Here is a 26,888-nt window from a genome sequence, read left to right as displayed (position 1 = left end):
ATATATCTGTGGCCCTAACAGGCTGAAGTTCTCTAGGGTCTCAGGTCAGGGAAACTTTTCCAGCCCTGCCTGTAGGTGCTGGAGAGTGAATTTGAAATATTTTGAATGCAAATCATATGCTCTACCGCTAACCTATTCCACTTTAGGCTCTAATGATTCTGTAACTGGTTATGACGGAGCACTTGACATCTGGAGGGAAATTACAAAGAACACCTTGCTAAGGTTCTGCAAAGTACAGCTTTCCATGGAGGAAAGCTGTGTTGACATTCATTTCAGTTTTCTTAATGTTGTTTCCAGTGCTGCGGTTAGCAGGAACAGATCAGTAAGGAAGGGAGACTTACATATTTGTGCCATCTTCTCCTCCCATATGCATTCCATGGATAAAAACCCTAGCTGTGCATTTGATCTTTGCCCATCCCCTTTCAGAAATGCACCTGATCTACATTGAGACCTGGGTGCAGTCACTGGAGGACACAAGGTGAGGCTGGAGACCAACAAGAAGTTTTCTTCTTGTTTTTCTGGAGAGCTGAAGGCATTGCTACTTCATCCCACTCTTGCCTCTGAGGAACAGATTCGTCAGCATCTTGTATTGTTTTAAACAAACCTGTTTGGCCAGAAGCGATAGTGGGGGAAAACAAGTGTGTCTGTGCAACAACTGCACCATGAGAAGGGCAGCCTCTCTCAAACCACTTCTAACTTTTTTAAAAAGGGAATTGTCTGTCTCCAGTCTAAGAGAAGGCTTGGTGGCAATTTTCCATGTCTGGGAGAGAGGAGGTGACGGAAAAACACAGAAGTTGCCCATCCGTTGTCCGAATGGGAGTGGTTCTCTGAAAGCAAGCCATGCAGGAGGGTTGTTTCCAACAAAGTGCTACTTGGAGTAAACCCATTGAAACCAGTGGATTTAGCCATGTCTAGTAATTTCAGTGGGCCTATTACAAATATGTCTAATGTTGGATACAATCCATAATTATATTCCTGTGCTCCCAGTTCAGTGTTCTTAAGTCAGGAATAGGCAGGTGGTAGCACCAGAAACGCCAGGTGATTTTTATTTTACTTATTTATTAAATTTGTATACCTCCCTTCATCTGATGATCTCATGGTGATTCACAAAATAATAACACAAAATATATAATTTCCAATAGATCAGCAAGGATTTCTGGCTTTCAGTTGTTTAACAACAAAAATGACTCCCATTCCCTCAAATTGACTGCTGAAATGAAGTAAGCTCAGGGTAACTGGGAATGGGTGTTTGCGTAGAAGCATGTTGTGCTCAGCTCAGTTTTAATACTAAAAAGAGACACACACACCCCTTCTCAGCAGCTGCTCATTCTAAATCTACATGTCTTCTTTGGCACCTGGCTCAAGTGGGTAGATCTTGGGATTCCAGTAAAATGCAAAGCAGATCGTGCAAGCCTGTCCCTGCTTTGAGTCACAGACAGACCCATCACAATGAGCCACAGTGAAGGCTGTGCTTTTTTGGGGGGGGGAGAAGGCTGTGTTCCACCTTCGCTGTTAGAGGCAGTGTGCCTCGCAAATGCCAGCTGCTAGGAATCACAAAAGAGGAGAGCGCTGCAGCACTTGGGTTCTGCTCATGGGATTCCCTTAGGCATATCCGATTTGTCCGTGTGAGAACAGAATACTGGACTGCATGGGCATACCCAGTTGCCAGATTTATAACAGGGAGCCCAGAAAGAAACAACAGCACAGAACTCTCCAGCTCATCCATGCTACCTCTTCCCTCTCACAGGTATCTGGGGAGCCACCTCCACCATTGCCCACCACTCCTCCTCCGGAAGATTATTATGAGGAAGCCCTGCCACTGGACCCAGGCAAAGCTCCCGAGTACATCACATCCCACAGTAAGTCTAATTGGGAGCTGGAGAGAGAGAGAGAGATAAAGCCAGCCAGCTGTCTGGGTCTTGACATGGCTTTTTGTGCTGGCACTCCCGTATCGACCTAGGAAAACAAAGGCTCCTCCCAGGTGTCTGACAAGTGACAGGCTTATAATTTATAGGCCCCAGGGAGGGAAATGGCACTGGGGAGGGGGGCTGGGCTGTCACACTCCCTTTTCCTGCTTCCCTGCCCTCTCCACCCCCAGACTCTCAGATGTCACAAGCAGTTGTTTGCTCAGACTTGCCTGGAAATGTGTCGCTAAACCCTGAGTGGCAGGAATGTGAAGGGCCTGAGCAATCTCTCTCTCTCTGCCTGATAGGTTAGAGAAAAGCAGAGAAATCAGCTTAGCACCTGCTCTTGTTTCCCTTGCCTCTGATAGAAGACTGAGCCAGAGGCAGATTGACTATGAAACTAATGAAGCTTCAGGATTTCTCATCCTGGAGGGCCCCCAGAAGCGACTTTAGTCCACCTTACTGAAAAGCTTTGGGTCTAGTAGACCCAATTTTTGAGTTGCATGACTCAAATGAATTAATTTTTTGCTGTACTGTATATATTTCAGCAATCCCACTTATGTTGTAAAGGTGTGGAGATCTGTGGTGGAACAACCCCATTAAAGAAGATAGCAGTGGTTGCCCAGACCACTGGTTGCAAAGGAGCCCCCATAACAGTTCAAGCTTCAGGGCCCCCAAAATGTAGACCTGCCACTGCACTGGGCCCTGAATTATGCTCCCAAGGCATGGATAGAAAATTGGGGAGATTTCTTGTGTGCCTCATGGCATCAAAGCCACCAGCGATGTCAGGAATGAGTGAGGCCCCAGGGAGGGAGAGAAAAATCACCCCTGGCAAAGTCCAGAAGAAAACAAGAAGGAGATGTTCTGGAGGGGAGGGGAGGGAAGGGAAGTTCTTTCTTTAGAAGTGTTTTGTGCCCTGGTGGAATGTAAGAAAAACCAGACTGAAGGGACTAGAACTGAATTCTCATTCGCCCTGTGTGTGGATGAGGGATATGTGTTGGAGGGAGTGTCAGGAAGCAGAGCACTTTTTCCAAGCAGAAGCCATTAAATGTATCATTCAGCACCCCGTACATGATGCCCCTTCTTCTGTGGGTGGGGTTCTGGTGTCTGGTGGCCATTTGGGAAATTGCGAAGGAGAGCCATGGACATGGCTTCCAGTTTTCCCTGTCAGAATCCTGTTGCCCCCTAATCCCATTGTCTGCCTTTTTCCTATCTTCATTAGAGGTAAAGGCTGTCCTGTGTAACCTTCTTGAAGTTGATCAGCTTATTTCAGCACTGCCTTCCACAGAGGGAACAGACACAGTGGATGCCCTGTTTCTACGAAAATAAGACATAGCCATAAAATAAGCCATACTGATAGACAGTTTAACCTTGTAGGTTAAACTGTACCATACTTAATAATAACAAAAAGACATCCCCTGAAAATAAGCCATAGTGGGTTTTTTTGAGGAAAAATAAATATAAGTGTCTTGTTTTTGGAGAAACACGGTACCTCTCGGGCTCATCCACACTTGCATTTGTCCCATGATTTCGAGCCACAGGTCGAAGAAGTATTTCTTTTATCCCACCACTTCCCCCATGAAAACCTGCTGTTTAGCACTGAGTCGGAACAAACATCCATCGGGTTTTCTGATTCAGCAGTCAACAGCGGGTTTTCCCAGGGAAAGTGGTGGGAGAAAATAAAACTCTCTTGGACATGTGTCTAGAAATCACAGGGCAAACAGAACAGAATAAAGCACCGGACAAACAGACGTGTGGATGAGCTGTGTGTGTGTGTGTTCATGCAATGGTCTAACGTATCATCTGCTTCTTCTACAGATAGCTCCAGTCCACCCAACTCCATAGAGGATGGGTATTATGAAGATGCAGATAGCAACTATCCCCTCACCAGAATAAATGGAGAACAGAAAAACTCTTGTAAGTAGTGCTGCAAAGATATGTGTTGTATAGCCACAGGTGGATTGGGACACTTGACCTAAGCCCTTGAACCTCTGACTTCAATGTGGGTCCACTCACTTTAGCCTCTGGCCCTGTCCACCATGGGTGTGTGGTCCCCAAAAGGTTGCCCATGAGAGAATGTGGCCCCCGGGATGAAAAAGATCACACTGACCCATGGTATACTACTACTACTATAGACAGTGTTGCAGGTTATATGCATAGGTTTGGTGCATACAACTTTCAATACGGTAAGCCTACAACTTGCGCTTGCTTTACTTACATGATCACAACCTTACATAGATGGGAGGGTGGGGGAGATATGGTAAATAAATTGAGAGCTGGGAAAACTCACCATTCTCCACTCTCCATTTATTGACCCCCCCCCCGTGCACCCAGCAGATTTCCCTTGCTTACTGAGCTATGGGAGAGCCCCAGAGCCCTTCACCACCTTCCCAAAGCCAGGTAAGTAAGGCTTTGGGAAGGAGGCGCAAGGGCTCTGGGATGCTGTTGGAGCCCTCTCACTGCCTTCCCAAAGCTCAGTAAGCATGGCAGCACTGCCTCCTCACTCACTGGGTGCTGTGAAGGTTGCAGGAGGACCCTGGGAAGATTTATGGGACCCCCTGCAACCTTCCCACGTCCTGGTAAGCAGCCCTCTGCCTTGCAGGGGATAATTCGGAGGCTTCCTGACTGTACAATTTTGCCGTTGCACGTGGATCCTGAAACCAAACCTTTGCATAAGTGGTAGGCACACACTATTCCTGTTTAGGAACTGTTGCCTGCAACCTTGTGGTGCAGAAACTTGCTCTTTAAATATTACTGCTGGGATTAGGGTGCCTCAGGGACCATGCTGGACCAATGGATCTCATATTTGCAGCACTTACACTTAAGAGCCTTTGTGAAAAAGCATACCCAATTTTTTAAAAGGTGCTGCTCTCAATGAAGCTCCACCTCACAGAGAGTTTTGGGATTTTCTAGAGTCTGCATAATAGTGAAAGCCTTTCCCACAGCCCGCTAAAATTGCCTCAGTCAGAGTTTATCTTAATTTGCAGGAAATGTAAAGAACAGCTATCACTGCATTGAGCTTTAGATTACAGAAATAATATGAACTGGTATATTTACTGTGACCTGAAACACAATGCATTTATAAGTACCTTCCCCACCACCACCAAAAACAAAGTAGCTTGGAAAATGCAGTGGAAAGCCCAATGTTTAGTAAATTCAGAACATAGCTTGTAAGGAGAGAGAAAATAAACTTCAGAGTATTTGAGGCATGATAGCAAGCATGTGCCTATGTAGTTCATGGGAAACTGGCTCCCGTGGAGGTAGAACATAGGTCTACAAACTGCATATTTGCAATTTAACATGCCTTTTAAGAACTCAGCATAGCTGCCAAGTTCTCCCTTTTTTAAAGGGAAATTCCCTTATGCTGAATAGGCTTCCTCGCGAGAAAAGGGAAAACTTGGCAGCTATGGAACTCAGCAGTGATATGGTTGCCTTGTCGAGATCCATAAATGCTAGCTTGGGAGTTTGAAGAACCTGTCAGTGTCATAGGCAGGCTTGGAAAGAAGCCAAAGGAAATGCAGAACCGTATGTGTTCCAGAAAGCTTCCAACTGAAGGAGCAATGGCATTCACATATAGGATGTTGATGGTGTTGGCAGTGGTACCTTGGGTGATTAAGGGCTCTCTGCTTCCTTGTAGACAATGACTCTGATGCCATGAGCAGCTCCTATGAGTCCTACGATGAGGAGGAAGAGGATGGGAAAGGTCAGAGACTGACACACCAATGGCCGTCTGAGGAAGCTTCCATGAACCTGGTGAAGGACTGCAGGATATGTGCTTTCTTGTTGCGCAAGAAGCGCTTTGGGCAATGGGCCAAGCAGCTGACGGTCATCAAGGACAACAAACTCCTGGTGAGTTGGTGGCTTGTGGAGCACCTGACCACATGTAGGAAAGCAGGGAAAGTTTGGGGGAGAAAAGTTGGAGAGTCCTGCTAATGAGCCAAAGACGCCTGGCAAATCAGTTGACTTTGCATGCACTAGCATGGCTGGGGAAGGCCCATTCTCCTTGGGATCTGGCACTGACTTATAGAGTTGGCAACTTTGATGAAAAAGGAAGGACGAGTCAACAGATCCACATAGCTGCTTAGTTCCCTTTGCTGGCCGAGTCAAAGATATTGTGCACTGTGTATGTCACAGTTTTTGGTTTTTTACACATCCTTTGTCCTTGCAAATAACTGGTCTGTAACTAACAGTATTTGTAAATTTGTCACAGATTTATATGCCAAGCGCAGTGTGGCCCTTCTTTAAGGTGGTGGTGAAACACTCAGGCATGATGCTCCAATTGGTGTTCATTCTCTGAAAGTTTTATTGGGAATTTGAAAAGCACCAGGAGGAAGGGTGCTTTTCAACCCTTTCTTCAGCTGACATTTTCAAATGATTATGTGGCGTGGGGAAAGGGTTAAGCACCCCCATCCCCTGCTGCTGCTCTGATTCCTATCAAACCTTTGAAAAAGGTTTTCCTGATTCCCAGCTCCCTTTAACCCATTAGGGCAACAGGACACATATCTGTATGTAATGACCCAAAATTAAGTGGGGTGGGGGACTGTTTCTTTGAGACCGGAAAGATTTCAGCACTTCTGTTTTTTGTTCCGGTTGTAAAAAAATCTACGATTCTAAGGTATTTGGTTAAGCAATGGGAGTTCCCAAGCATTTCTCTTCTTTCCTCTTGTGCACCTCCTCCTCCCCACAGGAGCTTCCCACTGCTTCTTATCTGTGCTGAGAGGAGCCACGAAAAGTACAAGAAAATGACCCGACTTGGAAAGAGTGGTGAACATTGTGCTTTTTCTTCTTTTTTTTAACATTAGTGTTACAAAAGCTCCAAGCACCGGCAGCCACACCTCGAAGTGGCACTAAGTGTTTGCAACGTTGTCTACGTGCCGAAGGACGGGCGTCGCAAGAAGCACGAGCTGCGCTTCTCCCTGCCGGGCGCTGAGGCCCTGGTGCTGGCCGTGCAGAGCAAAGAGCAGGCCGAGGAGTGGCTGAAGGTACTTCCCTCAACAGCAGGAGAGCTCAATTCCACACACACCCAATTAAAAGAGAAACCCTCTCTGTGGTCCATTGTTGTAAAAAATCAAAACACTAATGCCAACTAATGCCCTTCCATGTGAACAGCCCTCCTGCCCTGACCACTGTAGATCTGGGCAAGTGTGATCAGGATCTGTGGGAAAAGCACTTGTTATCTCTCCGGTGGGGAGGAGGGGGCTTTCTTACTCAGCCTCTTATCACCCCCAGCCTGGCTGCAGGAGAGAAATAGCCAGCCAGCAGGGCAGACCCTGACACCCCCTTCCTATAATCTGGAATTGCAGGGCTGCAGGAAAGGGGCTGTTTTGATTCACACATGCCTACCCACCCCCACTCTTTCCTGCCTTTGTTCTGAAGCACTGCAGATTCGGTAGGAAGCTCTGCGAGATGAAATCACCAATTCTCCCTGACGGCAGGGTCTGAAAAAGGTGGCGTTTTCAGTGCTTCTTGATCAGGCATAGACAATCTCGGCCCTCCAGATGTTTTGGAACTACAACTCCCATGATCCCTAACTAACAGGACTAGTGGTCAGGGATGATGGGAATTGTAGTCTCAAGACATCTGAAGGGCCGAGATTGCCTATGCCTGTTCTTGATGGTAGTTTCTCAGAGAAGCCACTATTCCTGCCTATCCAAAACACAGGGCTTGTGCGTGTGTGGGGGTGCATGCTCATGTATGCTGCATCACTGATACTTGGCTTTCTCAGTTGCTCTCTTCCCTCCCCTTGCCGCCCACCCCCCGCAAACCTGTGGCCTTCCAGTTGACTACAACTCCCATCATCCCTGTCCACTGGCCAGGCTGGCTGGAGCTGATGGGAGCTGGAGTCCATTGACATCTGGACGCAGTGTGGTGGCAATTTCTAGCTAACAGATGCTAGTGGTTTAAAACTACATCACGATAGCCCCATGCTTGTTCATTCTAATGGCTGTCGGCCATGGATACCAGCAGGTGATCTCCATGAAAGACACATAGATTTAACCCCTCCAGCTCAGCTTTGTGGCACAAATGGCGACGCTTTCAATTTGACACGCATCCCTGCCGCCCGCACTTTTCCAGGCTCTCTTTTTGGGATTGAGGCTTGGATTTTGGAGGTTAAACCGAAGGAAGCACAATGCAACACTCAGGCTAGGTAGTTTATTATAATGGCCTTCTGAGTCCAGGGATTGAAAAGGTCTTGTGCATTTTGTGGTTCAATTTATTTTCTGTCTTGGCAGAGCAAGTGTACTTTGGCATGAGTACTGTCAGGAACCTCAGCATTTATTAAAAACCGTCTATTCCTCCCTGTACTGGTTGTTTTTAGAACTTCTCCGTCTTTGCCCTTGCTCCATATCACTCACTGGCTCAAAGCACTTCCACCCCGCTGGCCTGGGATGCGACTCTTCGGGTCCTCCTCCCTTCCTCAGAAATGTGAATACTCTGTTGGCACTGATCCAATAGGCACTCTGGTGTGATGGCTAAACCCCACTTGCAGCTGAGAAACTGCCATCTCTGAAATAAGAATACCTGAGCAGATGGATTTAATTCACCCAGACCTGCTCTGAAGCCTGAAGACAACCTATTGCTGAAGGTGGCAGGGTGGGAAGTGGGTCTGTTGGAAGAAATAAAAGAGAGTCTGCCTACCTGTACCCCCAGTCCTCACTTGGGTTTCCTTGGGGAATCTTGTGTCAACATCCATGGCTGAAATGTTACAGAAACCAGAGATAGGAAGAGCAAAAGTCATTGTGAATTGTCTTGGAAGCTAATGGGCCTGGAGTTAAATTAGGACAAAATACAAAAACTGGCTATATTTAGGTTAGGGATAATAACCTGCTTCTTTATTCTCAGAGGCCACTATATTGCATTAAAAAATCCCAAAGAGAGATGAATAGTTAAGGTTGGCATATAACTCTTCTCTCTCCCAGATTGGACATATTTTCTATCCATTTCCTTATAAGAAGGGCTTTTTTCCAGCCAGAACTCACCAGAACTCAGTTTTGGCACCTTTTTCCCCTAGAAAAATAGCACTGCTTACAAGACACACAATAGGCAAACATTTTCCCATACCCTTGGGCCCAATAGAATAGTTTGCTGGAGTCCAGTTTGGCCCTTTGACTGCTAGTTTTCAGTACTGAAATCTACTGTTTCCCTTCTGCCAGGTAATTGAGACTCGGTGGCACATTTGCTGCTGAGAAGCCATCGCTGGATGTTTTGCAACAAAGTGAGCTTTCAGTTGCAGCCGATGGGCTACCAGTGTTTCCGTTGTTTTGACACCCAACCCTCTCCTCCTGCAGGTGATAAAGGAAGTGAGCAGTCCCAGTGGAGGAGGACTGAGTGGAACAGAAGTTATTACATCTCCTCTGCTTACGTGCAAGGTGGACCACGACAAGGTAGCTTGTCGCTCAGAGCCGAAGTAGCGGTGATGTTAATGAATGAATACAATCCGTGTGCATAGTTCTTCTTTTAGCTGTTATAGGGGGTCTGAGCAGCCAAGGGATTGTGAGTTTAACCCTTTCTCCCCTGCTATGCTCACAACAAAAATCTCCTTTGCCCAGAGGTCATCTCAGGACAAACAGACATCTGACTCGGACAGTGTGGCAACCGCAGAAAACTGCTCTTCCGTGGCTCGGAGAGAGGCCCATGAGCAAGGTGAGTCCCTGGTTACTTTCCCCTTCCCCTAAGAGCCAGGTGTTGCTTTTGGTTGAGGCAGCAACACCTTGGACTAGAGCTCCTGAGAGACCTGGGTTTAAATCCCTGCTCGACCACAATGCACACAGGTCTCTGTATCTCAGCCCAACCTACCTCACAGGGTTGTTGTGAAGTGGGAAAGACCTTAAATGCTGCCATCAGCTCCTTGGAAAACAGGTGGGAGATAAGTGTAATAAATAGATCCTGGGCTTAAAAACAAAAACAAAACCCAGGTTCCATCTTGTGTAACAATAACCCCTTTTGCTGTTCCCATTGGAAGCAGAGTTACCATTGTGCCAGAATTGCCAGATCGGTCACCCTGCACTTTTCTTTGGGACTAGTGAATCATGTTGCACATGGTAGTTCTGTAAAAATTGTATCATGAAGGTTAAAGCACTCTGTTTTTGAATTTGCTCTGTGTTGCCGCTATGGTCAGTCGGCTCTTAATACCCATAAGGGAATATTCTAGCCTGTAGGTTCTAGCTGTATTTCAGACCAGTTAGTGTTTTTCATATTTACCCCTTCACCTGACCTCCCTTATCCTCTTCATGACATTTTACAATCTGTTATGATGTGTGTGTGTGTGTGTGTGTTCTGGAGGTATGAGGTGGGGGAGAACAGACCTTTAGTTATCTCACAGTTTCTTTGTTTTGGTCAGATACACCATGTCTTGTTTTAAGCTCTGCTTCTTCTCCCTGTAGGGAAAGGCAAAAAAAGTGGCTTGGCGGACTTAAAAGGCTCTGTAAGTCGAGCAGCCGGGAGGAAAATCACCAGAATAATCAGCTTCTCCAAGAAGAAGCCATCCCCTGAGGACACCCAGACATCCTCTACGGAGGAAGACATCCCATGCTGTGGTTGGTACTGGATCAGGAGGGCAGTTGAAATGCAAACCGTTCATTAGCTGGTGCCTTAAGAGGGGTCCAGTTGGGCTCCCTTGTCCCAGTTTCCGATTGCACTGTGTCATGTCATACAATACCGCACTGCAGGGGATGCAACAACAGTACTGCAGAATGGAGCGTGAGAGGTGGGGGGTGCCGAATTTTAGCATCGTATAGGGTGGCTCTGAAATTAGAGAGCACAAAGTCCACCACTGCAATTATGTTTCCCAACCCCATATCCGATAGTTAAATCTTAAGTATTTGATCGTACAGCTGTCTTTTCTTACTTACAGGAGTGAATCAGCTACTTTATGGCAAAGACAAGAGCACTAACATTCATAATCTATTTTATGCAAAACAAAAAACAAAACATTCCACTTTTATTTACAGACCTGTAAATAAAACGTTTTAAGTGTGTTTTAAGTACAATATACAATGTGACACTAGATGGAGGTGGTGAGCTTTATGGAAAAATCAATATGTTTTTAAAATCACTTTTTTAAAAAAAGGATTTTCAGAGCGTGTGTCTAGATTTTTTGTGTGTCTAGATTCCACCCAAGTGACTTGGCTGATACTCATTCAGGCAAACATCTCATTGAGCTAAAGTAATGTTTGGCTCTTGGAACTGATCTTCTGATTTGAAATCTGTCATGCCTAAGCTCAGCATTTTCTTGTTTCCTAGGAGACAAGATTTAGGCTCTTATTTATCCCATAAAGGTCACTGCATTGCTGATCAAATGTCTTTGTGCATCTCCTGGCAGGCTACTTGAATGTTCTGGTTAACCAGTGCTGGAAGGAGCGCTGGTGTCGTTTGAAAGGCAACACCCTCTATTTCCACAAGGACCGGACAGACTTAAGGACCCACGTGAATGCCGTCGTCCTCAGGGGCTGTGAGGTGGCACCAGGACTGGGCCCCAAGCACCCATTTGCGTTCCGCATCCTTCGCAACGGCCAAGAAGTCTCTGCCTTGGAGGTGAGCAAGGATTCACTCTGGATGGCTCTGCTGAGGAAGCTGCAGTCCCTTTGGCAGGGCCTTGATTTGGCCGATGACTGGGGTTTAGGGAGACAAGGCTGGGCACCTGGGCATCCTGCAAAACATAGCATTTAAGAGCAATGCCTTGAATGCTGGAAGAACTATTTAGAGCCCTTCATGTGCGGTACAAAGATACATGAAATTCAGTCTGCGGCAAAGGCATTTGTTAAAGCAGTATGGATTGTACACAGTCATACCTTGGATCTTGAACACCTTGGCTCCCAATCAAATTGGCTCCTGAATGATCGAAAGGCAGAAGTTAGTGTTCCGGTTTTTGAATGTTCTTTTGGAAGCCAAACATCCGATGGGGCTTCTGCGGCTTCCGATTGGCTGCAGGAGCTTCCTGCAGCCAATCAGAAACAGCACTTTGGTTTCTGAAAGTTTTGGAAGTTGAACGGGCTTCCAGAATGGATTCCATTCGACTTTCAAGGTACAACTGTATCTCACAGCAGCAGAAAATAATTTCTCTTATTTATTTATTTTATAATTATTTTTATTAAATATTTTCTTGGGTTACAAAGGTAGTACAATGTCTCACCCCCCCATGTATCATTTTTACACATCAATTTTACTTGTTGAGACATTATGAGGGAGGGGGGAAAGAGGTGGGTGGGATGGGGAGTTGGGTGTGGTGTATTGCCGATGTTTCTGTTTTTCTTAACAGAATTAACCTACTTCATGCTGCTTGTTTCATAAAGTATGATGAAAGCTTAAATGTGCCTCAGTTTCACTTAATATGCTATAACTTCACTTGGACCTCATGGGATCTAAGCAGATATTTGGACATCTGAATACATATAAAGATCATATTGAAAACATACATAAAACATGATCTCTAAGCAGACCAAGAGAGAGATTGAGAGCATGCAGTGAAGCAATGGTCTTCTTTGGCCACGTGCCCATCTTGATTTATTCATTTCAAATGTGGGCCAAGGTTCTGTCACGCTTTTGCAAAGGCTTCCCCTTGTAGTGCTATGATAAAAACATCAACCTGTATTGAAGGGGAAGGTGGGAAGATGTATGTGATGCAACAGTAGCCTGGCTATGGCTGCAATCCTAGGTACATTGACTTGGGACTAAGTCCCACTCAATGCAACAGAGCTTATTTCTGAGTAGACATGCCTAGGATTGCAATGTACTCCCCCTCTTTCACCCCCCCCAACTCTGCCTATGCACTGTCAACCCAAATCATAACAACCCATGTGTGACAGCCCCGAACAGCCAGATATTCTGGTGGAATATTGATAATAATAGAAAGCTTCCTTATTCAGAGTCAGACCACTGGTCTCTCTAGCACAGTGATGTCCACACTAACTGGAAGTGGCTCACCAGGATGTTTCCTATCCCTCCTGGAGATGCAGAGGATTAGACCAAGGACCTTTTGTACGCAGAGCAAATGCTCTGTGACTGAGCTGTGGCCCTTTCCAATAATACGCACAATATATTCAGAATTCATGTTCTCCCCAGCTTCTTTAGAGACCTTTCACTTACATAGCAGTGTGAGCCTTGCACACACAGGATGCCTTGCAAATATCTCTATGGTGAACGGCACAGCTGTAAATTTGGGAAATGGGGGCACCTGGTGTAAAGGAACAATGCGCTCTGGAAAGACATGTCCTTGACCATGTTTCCCTGTGGGAAGAGTGTGGCCTTGGCTGTTGCCCAGAGCAATATGTGTTGTGTTTCCTTTCACTTTAAACTATTGTCTTACTCCTCAGGCGAGCAGCTATGAAGACCTGGGGCGCTGGCTTGGGCTCCTGCTGGTTGAAACTGGCTCCCAGACAGCCCCAGAAGCCTTGCATTATGACTATGTGGACGTGGAGAAAATCGCCAACATCATCAATGCTGTGAGACACTCTTACATGTAAGCGTTTCTTCCGCCCCAGCCGGGTGTGGAAACCACCTTGTCCCCATCTGCAGGCGAGAGAGCCTGCCTTATGTTCTCCCTGCCCCCAACAGAGCCTCTGAGGATAAAAACTTTCTGTTAAGACCACCTACGCCAGCAAGAAATCTGCCAAGACAGATTTTTTTGGTGTCTCTAAACCGTGATCCAAATCAAGGTGACAACCTGCTAAATTCATACCTGAAAGGCTAGAACAGAGTAGGCCATTTAGGCTACTATGAATGTGAGGCTGAAACAAGCAAGCCTGCATTTGTGTTTTCTGGTTTATATCATGGGTGTGAATGTGGTGCAAGCCCTAGTTCCACTTTCCAAGATAGGAACCATAGTGAAGAAAACCTCGAACTCTGCACTTCAGGCTTAAATGGCCCTTTTGTGTATCAAGAAAAGATGAGCCCAAACTGAAACACTCTTATGTATGGAGCAGATATATTTAAATATCCGAGCTGTGAGTTTAAAAGTTTGATATGGAGCAAACATTCCTGATTTATATGCTATTATCTTCACAGCACTAAGGAACATTTCACACACCATGCAATGGCATATCCATATTTATCAGGGAGTATATATTTGGCAAGCAACTCTGGCAATCTTGCTTCCTGGATAACTGCAGTCACTCTTAACTTCTTAGATGCACACTTCACCTTTTGACTTGATTTGGTTTAATATATGTGTTCCACATTTACATTTTTCAGGTTTGTACGCAACATGCTATGTGTGAGGCATCTCCACTCCTGTGTTGCCCAAAATACAGGGCTTGGCAGAAGTTTTATGATGCAATAGCATCTACCAACCCAACGTAGGAGGGCCTGTGTTTGGATTCATTTTGTTAGTGCAGAGGGTGGCAGGAAGAGCCCAATCATTCTTTCTTGTGTCAGATTTTGCAATCAGTACTAGAGATGTAGAGCATGTTTTGTCTGTTTCTCTGCCTCTTCAGGTGGGCCAGCTCCTCCCTTGAGAACCAAACAGATGCTTCCCGTGTATTATACGATGAAGTCCCCTATGAGAAGGTGGAGGTATTTGAAAAAAGAAAAGCAGAAATGCCGTAACCCTCTTCTCTCCACTGCTTCCTTTCCCTAACACCATTCTTCTCCCTGCCTGCATGTGCTTCCAAGTGCTTGGCAACTGACAAACCGTTTTGCCCAAGCAGAGGCACTTGGATAAGCCTGCTTCTCAAGCAGCTATGCTGCACGGGAAGAACTGGACTTATTGCTCACACCCATCATTCACTCATTCATTCATTCACTTTTATTTGCATGCCACTTTTCCACACACAAAAAATGCTCAAAGTGGCTTAAAAACAAAGAAATTGGGATGCATCCCAAACAAACACTACAAACACTATTTTCTCATAACATAACAAAAACATAGCTACAATTTCATAGCGTAGCGATACAACAATAACAATTTCTTAATAACATATTAATAATATAACATACCAAAGAAAACCCACATTCCAATACTATAAATATAACACAAGAACTTGAACAACACACAGCATCCAAGAGCAAAAATCATGTTTCACCTTAATCCCAGATATACCCTTCCCATGATGTTGGCCATCATTGTTGGTCCTCCTTGACACCCTCTGAAATGATGGCTTCTTTGTGCTTTTCTGTGTGCAGCTGGAAAAGTCAGGGCGGCCGTCGGGGTCCCAGGTGAAGCGCCACGGCTCCTCTTGCAGCGAGAAATCGCGTCGTGTGGATCCACAAGTGAAAGTCAAGCGCCATGCATCAAGTAGGTTTGGCTCCTGATGTGTGTGTGTGGTGGCTCTCTTATCAGCCAGTTGGAATGGGGAGGGGAAAGACTCAGAGCTGACAATCCCTAAAGAGCCATTTCCAATAGTATAAGCTTATACAACACTCAGTTGCTGCTTGATGGCTCCACTTCTGCCTCAGTTTTTGCTTTCTCATTATTTGTGTCCTGTTTCCTAATGGGACAAGGATTGATAATTTGCAGGCCAGGCCGAAGTCTGGATGGGTTTAATGCACAGTACTACCTAACCGCCTTTACAACTTCTCTCTTAGCTGAGGTTCAGGCATGAAATGGGGAGAACATGGCTGACAGAGGAAGAGCCTCTGTTTGTTGGTAGGATCTGTGCTTTGAATGCAGTAGGTCTCGAGCTCGGTCGAGCTTTGTGTCAAAATAAGGCTTCTCCTTTTGGAGCTGCGTCAAAACTGATTCTGTGATCTCCATCCCTGTTCCCCTTCGCAGGTCAAAATTGTTGTTAACGGGAACTGATCGGAGCTTTACCAGATAGCAATGGCCCTGAACATGTACAATCAGCACTGTGTTACACACACACACACACACACACACACACACACACACACTGCTGGTCTTTCCCAATGCTGCTCAGAGGTTGCTAATAGCCTTGCAAGAACTACCAGCCAAATGGGTGAGGGAAACTGCTTCACACATTTCATCAGCTTTTTGTACTTCTTGGGAGTCCAGGCCCCTGTTTTGGCATGCTGTTCTGACAACCCAAAACAGCTAAGGGAAATAAAACTGTGGGCTTTTGAGTACAGCTGTAGTTGGACCCTTTGCCTCTCCAAGTTGGGTCTGAGGGAAAATAAATCCCTGTCTGAAACCCTGGAGAGCTGCTGTCACACTAGGCAATACTGAGTTAGATGGACCCAATGGCCTGACTCGGTAAACGGCAGCTTTTAAGTCCTAACCTGCCCACATTTCTTAGTGAGAAGGGGGAAATTGCAATAGAAAATTTGGTGTACAGTCATAGCTTGGTTCTCGAACATAATCCGTTCTGAAAGTCAGTTCGACTCCCAAAACCATTCGAAAACCAAGGCACTGCTTCTGATTGGCTGCAGGAGTTCCCTGCACTTAAGCGGAAGCCATGTCAGACATTCGGGTTCTAAAGAACATTTAAAAACTTGCTTCCGGGCTTTTGGCACTTGGGAGCCAAAACATACGAGTACCAAGGCGTTCGAGAACCAAGGTACGACTGTACTGGCAGTGCTTCCCATTTGTAACTGCTGCTTCTGAATACAGTACACGTGTTTAGGATTGCAGAGGTGGGTCTCCTTCCTTCTGTGAAAACTGTTCTCTGCACAGAGCAGGGTTGGGGAACCTCTGGCCCAGGAAGCCAAACTCTAGGCCTCTCTCTCTCTCTCTCACCCCCAGGCCTCTCCTCAGGCCACATCCTTCACTGGCTCTGCATTGTACCCTTTGTGAGTGTTTTTTGTATAGCTGGAGCGTGACCTTGAATTCTTATAGTGATTCTTGTTTTCCTGGATAGTGGATAAAGGTGTTTGTGTGTGTAAAAACTAACATGATGTACAAAGACAACATCCACATTTGTTGTTCTACCCACTTTGCGTCTGCCCCCACCCCACCCCTTGAAGGTTATCCAAAAGGGAACATGGCCCTCAGGCTGAAAAAGGTTCCTTAACCTTGGCAGAGAATCCCAAGTTTCTTTTTAGAATCTCCTATGATGCTCCAGGAACGTTGATCTGAATCCATCTTGGATTCCTTTATGAAAAGTGAGGTTATAAAGAACCAGGCAGAGGGCCTTCTCGGTAGTGGCACCTGCCATCTGGAATGTCCTATCGTCAGATGTCAAAGGGATAAATAATTATATGACCTCCCATAGACATCTGAAAGCAGCCCTGTTTTGGGAAGCTTTTGATGCGTGATGCTCTGTTGTATTTTTGTGTATTCTGTTGGAAGCCACCCAGAGTGGCTGGGGCAATCGAATCAGATGGGCAGGGAACAAATTATTATTATTATTATTATTATTATTATTATTATTATTATTATTATTATCTCCCTCTGAAGTTTGAGCTACAAGAACACTATGTTCCACTTAATTGTTTTGCACAGGCAGCTCTTCAGTGGCTATAAATTGTAACTGTATCAATACAGTTTAAATCAATTTTACAAGAATGCCAAGCTTTGCTGGAAGTCTTAGCAGCTCTAGTTCATAATTGGATGTGCGCTTGTGCTCCCATAAGCCGCTTCTCCTGTGCCAGCAATATTAATAATCAGCAATCTCTGGGCAGCACTGCAGAGGCTGTGTTGGGAAAGCAAGTGTCTTGGTTCTTGACTGTTGGTTCAGTTTCATTTCAGACTACAATCTGGTGTTGTGCATCTTTGAGCTTGTTCAGCCCTGAGTTTGCATTTAAAATTATCTGCTGCCACGGCAGAGCTAAACAAAAAACCCTCTCACTTCAGCTGCCTAACAGAGGGTCGTGTCTCTTAACTCATCCCCTTCCCCTTGCAGATGCCAATAACTACAAGTATGGCAAGAACCGTGCTGAGGAAGATGCCAGGAGGTTCCTGACTGAGAAGGACAAACTGGAGAAAGAGAAAGCTTCTATCCGGAATGAACTGATGGGCCTGCGGAAGGAAAAGCGGGAGCTCCGAGAGGCTATGAAGGGCAGCTCAGGTATATGCCCCTGCTGGAGAAGAAATTCTCCTGCTGCCCCATCCCTCACCCCTGGCCATTTTGCACAAAAACCTCTCTCCCGAGTTGCATTTACCTCCCACATACAGTCCAGTATACATGGCCAGATTAAGACCTTTAGAGACCCTAAGCACTTAAAATATTTCAGTGCCCCCATATATATCTAATTCGAAATAAAAACAACAATAAACTGTAAAATGAAATTTTTTTTTTGAAATGAACGAAACCTAAAGATGGAAAATAATGTTTATTTTTGCATGCTTCCACTTTGTTGATATTTGAAAATTTTGCCAACTTCTGTTCATTGAATTTGTGGGTAGGGAGGCACCCTCTTGTCCTCCTCCTCCTCCTCCTCCTCCTCCTCCTTCTCCTCCTCAGATGGCAAAATGTGTTGGGCCAGTAGAACGCTGAGCCCACGGTGGCCTTGGCTAAAGCACCTGCCCCTTCATCCTAGGACTTCTTGCAGTTAGGAACAAAAGGTCTCTGTTATTCCTGATGAAAGAGGGTGGCTGCTGATAAAGAAGGCCAACATAGGAGGCATTTGTTGCAAAATATTTGCCTCAATGGCAACATCAAACCGGCTGTGTAGTTTTGCATCTTAACTTCTCAGCCCCCCTGATATTGGGTACTTACAAAACCCGTTTATTTCTGCTCAGCACTGCCAGCTTAGCCATAGCTTCAAATTAGCCACAGAAACAGTTGCAGCTCCTTCCGCAGAGGAAAGCCCAGGCGCGCCATCTACTGGAATAATAATTCTTGTAATGGAAATTGCACAGAGCTACCGTAATTGCCTGAAAGCTGGCAGAATCCAGGTCTTTTCGTCCTTATTGCTTTTGATGCGTTGAAGATAATGTGAAGAACGTGAGCTTCCTTGCCTCTCGTGGACACGTTAAGAAAGAGGCGTCAGCTGCCGAGAACATTGACCTAGTTCCTGTTTCCCATGTCTCCTCGGCGGTGGGATTGGGTGGGGGCAAAATTCCCTTTGCCATTGCCCACCCTCACACTTTCTCTAAGCTCCCTGGCATGTGTCCCCTTCTCCAAGCCTGGAGCCACAGGCTGACCTTGCTCCCATGTGTCTGTTAAACAGGGAAAGACCTGAAAGAGCTGGAGCATCGTGTTGCGGCCCTGGAGGATCAGTGCAAAGCCAACGAGGCCAGGCGTGTGGACCTTGAGCTCAAGCTCACAGAGGTGAAAGACAGGCTGAAGCAGTCGCTGGCGGGAGGGCCGGCTCTGGGACTGACTGTGACCAGCAAAGCTGAAAACAAGGTGAGGAGACAGCTGCTCCCTTTTCGCCTTAGACGGTTAGGGCTGCTTCAGTCGATGATAGTTTCCTACATAAGCGCAGAACAAAAGTGGGTGCACACAGAAGCCTAGGGAGCCAGGATTATTGGAACACAGGAAGCTGTCTTCTGCTGAGTCAGACGACCAGTCTTACTTGGAGATGCCAGGGATTGAACCAAGGATCCTCTGAATGCAAAGGAGCTTGCCCTACCCTTCTCAGTAATTGCTGAATCTAACCTTGATGCCCAGGGGATCATAGAATTGTAGAGCTGGAAGGGATCCTGAGGGTCATCTAGCCCAACCCCCTCAGCCTTGCTCCAAGCCCCAGAGAAAGGGGGTACAATGCATACTTATTTAAGGCATGCATTTGCCACTCCTCCCAGGATGACTCCCAGAATGATAATAAACAATGGGGAAACAAGTGGAGCAGCAGAGCAAAGCGCAATCCGTTTGCAGCAGCGGTAGCCAGTGTGGTGTTCTCCCAATGATGCTGGGCTGCAAATCAGTTCTAGCCAGCATGGACCAGGGTTATGGATGATGGGACTTGCAGTCCAACAACATCTGGAGGGGGCAGACAGTCTTGTGTAAAAAGAAATCCAACAGCTGAAAAGCGCCTCCCCTTCCTTGCTTGCTTTCCACTGAGCCTCGGAAGACTGGGGCCAGCTCCACAAGAGCCTCTAAAGATTGTCTTCATCAACAGGTAGATTGCTGTGAGAGAAGGCAACCCATCCTACTAAGCTTTCCACTCGTTTTCTCTTTCACAGAGACCATTAATGCAGGACAAAATACATTTTAGTGATAGCCACCTGGTTTCTCTAGTCGCCCCCCCCCCCCGCTTGAATCTCTGAACAGCGTCTCAGTTTCTTGTTACGTTTCTTTGCAGGAGCCTGCACCCCCCCAGTCAAGTGGAAGCCCCCCTGAACACTTGGTCCCCGTTAACTGCGCAGCGGAAATGAGGAAGCGAAGCCCCTCCCTCCTTCCTGCCCACAAGGGGAATGTGCTGCAGAAGGCCAAGGTACAGCAGGCTCGGCTCGGCTCCCCTAGCTGGGCGCCAGCAGTACACCCCCTCCTCCTCACTTGCTCCCAAAATCTTCAGGACTCACACAGGGCAGGGGGCCAAAAGCAGCCCTCTCTTGAGACCCTTCCCAGGCCACACTTGCTTTGCACAGGCTACACCTCTCATAAGCCTTGCTCCTCACTGATCTTGGGTATTTTTCCCTGGCTGGGATGTGTCTCCAAACACTGATCATGCCTCTGGCTTACCTGGATGGAAGGTGAAGAGGCATGTTTGAACAATTTACTGTGCAAAGGTAAAATTCACTTGCACTGCTCTGTCCATTTTTGCCTCTGGCCCGACCCACCACCAGCATATGGCCCCAGAAGGGGATGTGGCCCCCAGTCTGATCCTAGTGGAAGCTAAATTCTTTGACGAGGGTGTTGTGACATATATACTATGTTAGTGTGTACTACAGAGTGTAAACTGTAGTTGGGTGTTGTTGCCCTTGAGCGTAGAATCTTCCTTTCACAATTTCCCAGCACAGAGGCCTGATCCTGGATGGGGGCCTTGGTGGGGGGGGGAATCCTAACCCTTTGCTCACTGCTGCAGTCCTGATCCAGATATTCCCCCTCTCCTGGTCTGCTCCAGCTATTTGTAAAAGTAAAATCCTGCAATTAATGGCCAACCACAAGACTCATTGGAACTGGGCCCCAAATCTCCAGAAATCCCACTTGGGATCCAGAGCTCAGAAGTCTCTTTCTAGCCTTCATATCTCCTTTGCAACCCAGGACTCATCAGCTCCGCTATTTCTCCCTCTTTCTAGGAATGGGAAATGAAGAAATCATAAAAGGGTCACTGGGCCTCCATCTCCGGGAAGAACCCCTCTCGAGCATTGGGACATATTTGGGAAAGGCTAGAGCAGTGCAAGAGCCTCTCATCCCTCAAGGAAACTGCGGAAGGATGCTGGCGGACTTAGTTCTTCAGCAGGGAGAGTACCCACCCTCCCGCAAATGAAGGATTACCAAGCAAAACTGATGTGGGTAAAAGGGGAGGGAAGGGGGAGTTTGGGAAGCAGGGTGGGTAAGGGAAATCCTCTCAAGGATGTTGGGTTTTTTAAGTGTGTCCTCAGAATTCTCCTCTTTGAGTGGCCTGTGAGGAGCATCTCAAATAGATCTGGCATGCAGCTGTCTAGATTTTGCTCTTGGTTAATGAAATTAACGAAGAGCCATTAAACAATTGGAACGTAGATACTTTGGTCTGGTGGGGAGAGATGATGATGAGATGGTTCGGAGATCCTCACTCATTCAAGTCAGCCAAAGACCTTGGGCAAGTCACTTCTTAACTTTTCTTGCTGCAGCTCCTCTCTTGCGTTGGAAACCAGGTGAGCATTCCTCACCACAAGGAAACGAGGCATGACACACAGAAGTGCCTTGCAATCGATTCTGTCGAAAGATGCTATTTGCAGCCCTTGACACTGTCAGCCTGCTTCCCTATCCTGCTCTCTGCCAAACCAGATCAAGGCAACTACTGTTGACTTAGGCCCAGAGGCAAGGGCCCAACAGGGAGAAGACATTGTCCACATGGTGGTTCAATTTAAATCTCAGGGCTTTTCATATTGACCTGTGCCACTCCTGTCAACTTCTGTAGTCTCGCTCAGGCTGCCATTTAAGCTTGGATAAGATCAATAGCTTCAGGAGGGCAAGGAATAATATCTGCCAGCCCCCCCCCCCCCGGACAGACTCTAAAAGTGCCCAAGTGTTGTAACAAATCCATTTGCCCACTCCCTGCCTCCCCCCCCCGCCTTTGCTGCAGCATAGCAGAGCTAGACTTCCACTTGCAAGTGAGAAAGGGGAGTGAATAAATGGACTGTGGATAGAGAAATGGCTTCTGCAACAACAAAAAATCCCTGTTGCAGGACTATTTTTTAAGGGTGCTGTCTCTGGTCAGCAGAACAGTGGCTGAATACTTTTTCCCTTTCTGTGAGTCAGCCACTAGAAGATAGTATGTGCATGGACTAACAGACATTACGCTGCCATTTCTAAAAAGCTGTCTCTCCGATCACGGGTGGGATGGGTGGGAGAGTGTTTTGGGTGGGTCTTGTTTCTGCAGTGTGGGGAGTCCAGCTGCCTTCATGTGTATAAGGAGTCTGGCCAGTTTCAGGCCTGCTTCATTCATTGAATAAAAAAATCTCAAACTTGAGACCTTCAGAAGAGGCCCCAAGGTGAACCCTACAGCAAATGCAGTGATCCTCTTTGCTGTGTCATTCCAACAGACAAGAAGCTGTAGTGACCTACTTTTCTTTTATAGGGGGAGGTGGGTAGGATGCTTATCTCTTTGTGGGTGCATATTGTGGCATACATTTTTACTATTTAAGATTTGTCTGCACTTTAAGATCTGGATCCCCTCCGTCTGCTGTCCCCCCCCCCCAAATAAAATACAATCTTTGTACAGAGCTGTATGTGTTCATTTTTTTCTTCTAAATTTCAAGGCAGTTTTGGGTTGTAAACATAGAAGTTGCAGCAACATGCCTGTTACTTATGGTTCACATAGAAATGTGTATGCATGCATTATCTATCTCCTCGGTTTTGGTAGGAGAGTGGCTGTAATACTTCACAACAACTTTGGCTCCAGCTTGATGCTTCCAAAATGGCGCAAGCTTAAGACAGAATCATGACCTTTTCTGGTTTACAGGGGGATGTTACTATCTATAACTAGAATAGACAAAGTAGAAACTATACCATCTGTATGGGAAGTCTACCCCTTAATCATAAGCACATTGATTTCAACAGAGCAAGGAACCAGGTATAACGCCAGACCCTCCAAGGGTCCCTATTTTCCAAGGATGTCCCTGATTTAGAGAAAGCATCCCAGTCTCTGATTTGATCCCAGAATGTCCCACTTTTCCTTAGGATGTCCCTACAGTGGTACCTCGGGTTACAGATGCTTCAGGTTACAGACGCTTCAGGTTACAGACTCCGCTAACTCAGAAATAGTACCTCTGGTTAAGAACTTTGCTTCAGGATGAGAACAGAAATCCCGCGGCGGCAGCGGGAGGCCCCATTAGCTAAAGTGTTATCTCAGCTTAAGAACAGTTTCAGGCTAAGAATGGACCTCCAGAATGAATTAAGTTCTTTACCCAAGGTACCACTGTATTTTCATTGGAAAAATGCTGGAGGGTATGGAGGTATTTGACTCCCGAGCTGTCTAAAGGCAATTTTGTAAAGTTAGGCCAGGGCATGTGGGGGAGTAAATGAGATGGGTGAGGAAAGAGTAGGAAAGTGACTAAATCAGGACTGAAGTCCTAAAGATTGCAATGTAAGCAGTGTACACATTGCATTTTTTTTCCAGGCTCCCATGTTCTCCCACTGCTGGTGTTGGAAGCAGAGTATAGGCTACCTGCCATTTGCCACATTAGCCACCTGTGTCCTGTAGTTTCTTGAGAAGTAATGCTGTTTGGTGTGCTTTCCCTCAAGCCAGCTTTTCTCTGATTTGGAAACATGAGCCCATGGTTAAACGTGTGAGCATTTGAGACAGCCATCGCACATGCACAGATGAGTTTTTTTGGGGGGAAATGCATGCACAGGAAAACAAATTGGGCAATGCCCACCACGTGAAGACATATCCTATTTAATAATATGCAAGTGTCTCTGCATCCAGATTCCCTGTGTCCCGTTTTCCGCGCTACTGAGCATGTGCCCCAGGGACACAGGGATTGGACGCAGAGACTGCACACACACACACACACACACACACACACACACACACTCCCCACCCCTCTGCCCTGCACTGGTTCAATAAGCAGTTAAAACAGAGGCCACCAGGTGGAAGGCAGGAGCAGGCAGCAAGGCTCCTAAGCAGGGCAGGCCCTCTCTCTTTTTTTTTTTTAAATATATTTTTATTAATTTTCCAATTAAAACCAATTATATCACATTCATTATTTCAAATTATACACATATATATATCAATCAAACCGAATGTTATGCCAAATCATCTAGAGAATTTTTTTTTTTTGGGTTCCCATGCTTCAAGAAATTGGGGATTCCTCGCAACCGTCCACTGCCGTCTTTTTTCTAAAGTTCAAATCGTCTCTCCAAGTTCATAATAATCCAGATCTTCCCCTTACAGTCACATAGATGTTTTCCACTTTCAACCGATTGTTTCCCAGCTGCTGAGATAAATATCAAACAAGGTTTCACAGATGTTCTTTCTCCTGTGTGGGTTAATCAGTCCAGCCTCCCCATAAATCTTCTTAGTCTGGAGCTCCCTGTTGCGTCGAAGCAGCGCCATCTTAAAAAGCTCAAATCACTTTCGTTTTCTCTCATAGCCATGTAGATTAACGATCTTTATAAAATTTACAGCTTTTCCAGGCAGAAGACCCAAACATCAAACCATAAACTCTTGGTAAATTAATGGATCTCCTTGCCCTATAGCTGAACTTAGCTTCAGGTCGCTGCTCCAATTCAAAGTGCGTCACAGCTCATAAATCCTCCGAACGCGTCTAGGCACTCCTTCCGTCCGACTAGGGGGGGAGGCTTTTCTCATCGGCAACTCCACATCTTTAAAAAATATGCTCAGTAACAACAGTTTATAAAGTTCAACTCACACAGTCTTTTGCTTCTCTTTCACTCCAAACAAGCCAGGACATCGCGTCTGGGAAGGTACGAAGTAACTCATATGAAGAAAAATAAAAAAAACTCACTTCCCTTATCGCTCCGTCCCCATCAATCCTTCTTCCAGATGAAATACAGCCTTTGACTCCTCTCCCTCAGCAGCATAAATTTCTCAGCAGTAAACAGCGCTTCTTCCCCTCCTTCTGAAGTATGTCCATAGATTTAAGCCTAATTATCTTCTTTAACCATGGAAATCCCCGCCATGCAGATTAGCGTCCGGGAGTCCTGGCCCTCGTAAGTGCTTTTCAGCCCAAGCTCCCCCCACTCCATAAACAGTTGGAGTGGGTCTGGGGGCATCGCGGGCCAGCGGCCCCTCTCCGTAACCCCCGGAGAGGGTAGGGGGTTGCCATTTACTCCCCTAGCAACCGCCAAATTCCTTACGAAGGTCAGAGGGATGGAAAACAGGTCCGCCATTCCTGCCGGCAGAAACCGGAACCTCCAGGGCAGGCCCTCTCTCAACGTGCCCAAGGGCCTGAGGAGGAAGCCGGGACGACCAAAAAATCGAGGCCCCGGCTTCTCCTCACTAACAGGCCCGAAATTGAGGCCCAAACAGCACAAGCAACCGGGAGACCCCTGCTGGGCCGGAACGGCCAGTAAAGGCGCGGGGAGGCCACCGAATGCTCAGCGCCAACCGCGGGACCCTCAAAAAGTGCCGGGGCGGGCGCAAGCCCCCTGGACAGCAAAGCTCCCTCCCAGACGCAACAGGTGACTGAAAAACAGCCGCGGAGGCCAACAAAAGTAGCGGGAGCCACCCCCACCCCCCAAAAAACTGGGTGTACACCCTGGAGCAGCCGCCTGGGCCGTCCAGGAGCCAGAATTCGGCCACTGGGCCCTGGCAGCAGCAGCGCTATTGACGGGGGGAAATTAGGAACCAAACGGCAGGCGCAAAAAGTGCGCGAAAACAGGGTGGGGAGGGATCCGCACTCCAAACACAAGCTTCGGAGGGGGTAAAGGAAGAAATACCCCCCCCCCGCACCCCCAGCCAAGCCCGGGCTGTAAAGGTAAAAAGGGGGGGGGACTTTGGCTTGGGGTTTGGGAATGGGGGGGAGAAAATTAGGGATAAATTAAGGATCAAAGGGAGGGGGAAGGAACAATCAATTAGACAAGGAATAAAAGCCCCCCACGCGCCGCTGCCACCGAAAAAGGCCGAATGTTCTAGCGCCCGTTTATTAAACGGGCTGAATGGCACTAGTCACAACATAACAATGCAACTTAAAAGGCAGCGAGTGGAAACTACCTTGCTGTGTTTTAGGCTGTTAATGTGTACATAGCCTTAGTTGCCCTTTCTCTTGTTCAAATAACTCCAAAAATCTCTTCTGACTGTGCTTATCTGGAGTTTCACAGGTATACTGTGTGTGGTTCTTGTTAGTAACAGATTTAAGTTGCTAAATGTTGACCTGTTAAAAATAATAATTACGAGTTCAAATATTATCTAATATATTTAATATCTTAGAAAAAATAGGTTACTTCTGTATTTGAGTTCAACAGCATTATTTCATGCATGTATATATAGAAATCTCCCTGCCTTCAATAAGGCTTTATCCCAGTTCCAGGATCTCAAGAAAGGACCATGTCCATCTGTAATTACAGTGGCTAGCAAGAGTTCTCATATAATGTCCTCTCAGTTACATTTTGATCCATATAGTCAATGTAACATGGGGTCATAAAGATTTGAAAATGAGAGGCAGTCTTCTTATGGAAGAAGTGGGTTCTAGTGTGTAATTCTAGTGTGATCTACACATTAGATCACTTAACAAGACCAGATGGAGGATTTTTGCTGTTTTCAATTTTGTAGTCTAAATATTGGTAGTGTTAAATGGCACTATTGCATTGTCAACTACAGCAGTTTTAGAGTCTATTTTGGATCATTAGTTCTGACTGACTCTGCATCTCCTATAGTGCTGGAGGAAATAAATGGATCTTTAATGTTATAAAGTGAATGTCCAGGATGTTAAAGATGAATGGAATATTCAAGTGTGTTCCCGTCAGCTCAATCAATGAAAAGTTGCTTTAGTGTTTATATATAGTCTTTCTTTAGATTTTAAATTGAGACTGAGTAAACAATCCCCCCCAGCCCCCGGGTATATTGGACTCCACAGAGCCTTTATAGGAAGGAACT

The 26,888-nt window shown here is 46.3% G+C and overlaps 1 protein-coding gene across 1 annotated transcript in view; it reads left to right on the top strand.

The window, feature by feature from the left end:
* Positions 1-22,551, top strand: part of AFAP1L1 (actin filament associated protein 1 like 1) — a 78,743-nt gene extending 56,192 nt beyond the window's left edge. The window contains exons 5-19 of the mRNA XM_035105263.3: positions 1,748-1,859; positions 3,723-3,821; positions 5,542-5,753; positions 6,707-6,886; positions 9,194-9,289; positions 9,455-9,548; positions 10,289-10,441; positions 11,227-11,438; positions 13,217-13,362; positions 14,336-14,414; positions 15,024-15,135; positions 17,639-17,803; positions 18,909-19,087; positions 19,986-20,117; positions 20,923-22,551. Coding sequence (XP_034961154.1) covers positions 1,748-1,859; positions 3,723-3,821; positions 5,542-5,753; positions 6,707-6,886; positions 9,194-9,289; positions 9,455-9,548; positions 10,289-10,441; positions 11,227-11,438; positions 13,217-13,362; positions 14,336-14,414; positions 15,024-15,135; positions 17,639-17,803; positions 18,909-19,087; positions 19,986-20,117; positions 20,923-20,946 — 1,995 coding nt within the window. The 3' untranslated portion in view covers positions 20,947-22,551. The remainder of the gene's footprint in view (positions 1-1,747; positions 1,860-3,722; positions 3,822-5,541; positions 5,754-6,706; positions 6,887-9,193; positions 9,290-9,454; positions 9,549-10,288; positions 10,442-11,226; positions 11,439-13,216; positions 13,363-14,335; positions 14,415-15,023; positions 15,136-17,638; positions 17,804-18,908; positions 19,088-19,985; positions 20,118-20,922) is intronic.
* The last annotated feature ends 4,337 nt before the right edge of the window (positions 22,552-26,888 follow it).

Source organism: Zootoca vivipara, chromosome 2, assembly GCF_965207765.1.
Source record: "Zootoca vivipara chromosome 2, rZooViv2.hap1.1, whole genome shotgun sequence".
NCBI classification, from domain to species: domain Eukaryota; kingdom Metazoa; phylum Chordata; class Lepidosauria; order Squamata; family Lacertidae; genus Zootoca; species Zootoca vivipara.
Note: the sequence above shows the minus strand (reverse complement) of the source record. Positions and strands in the feature narration are given on the sequence as shown.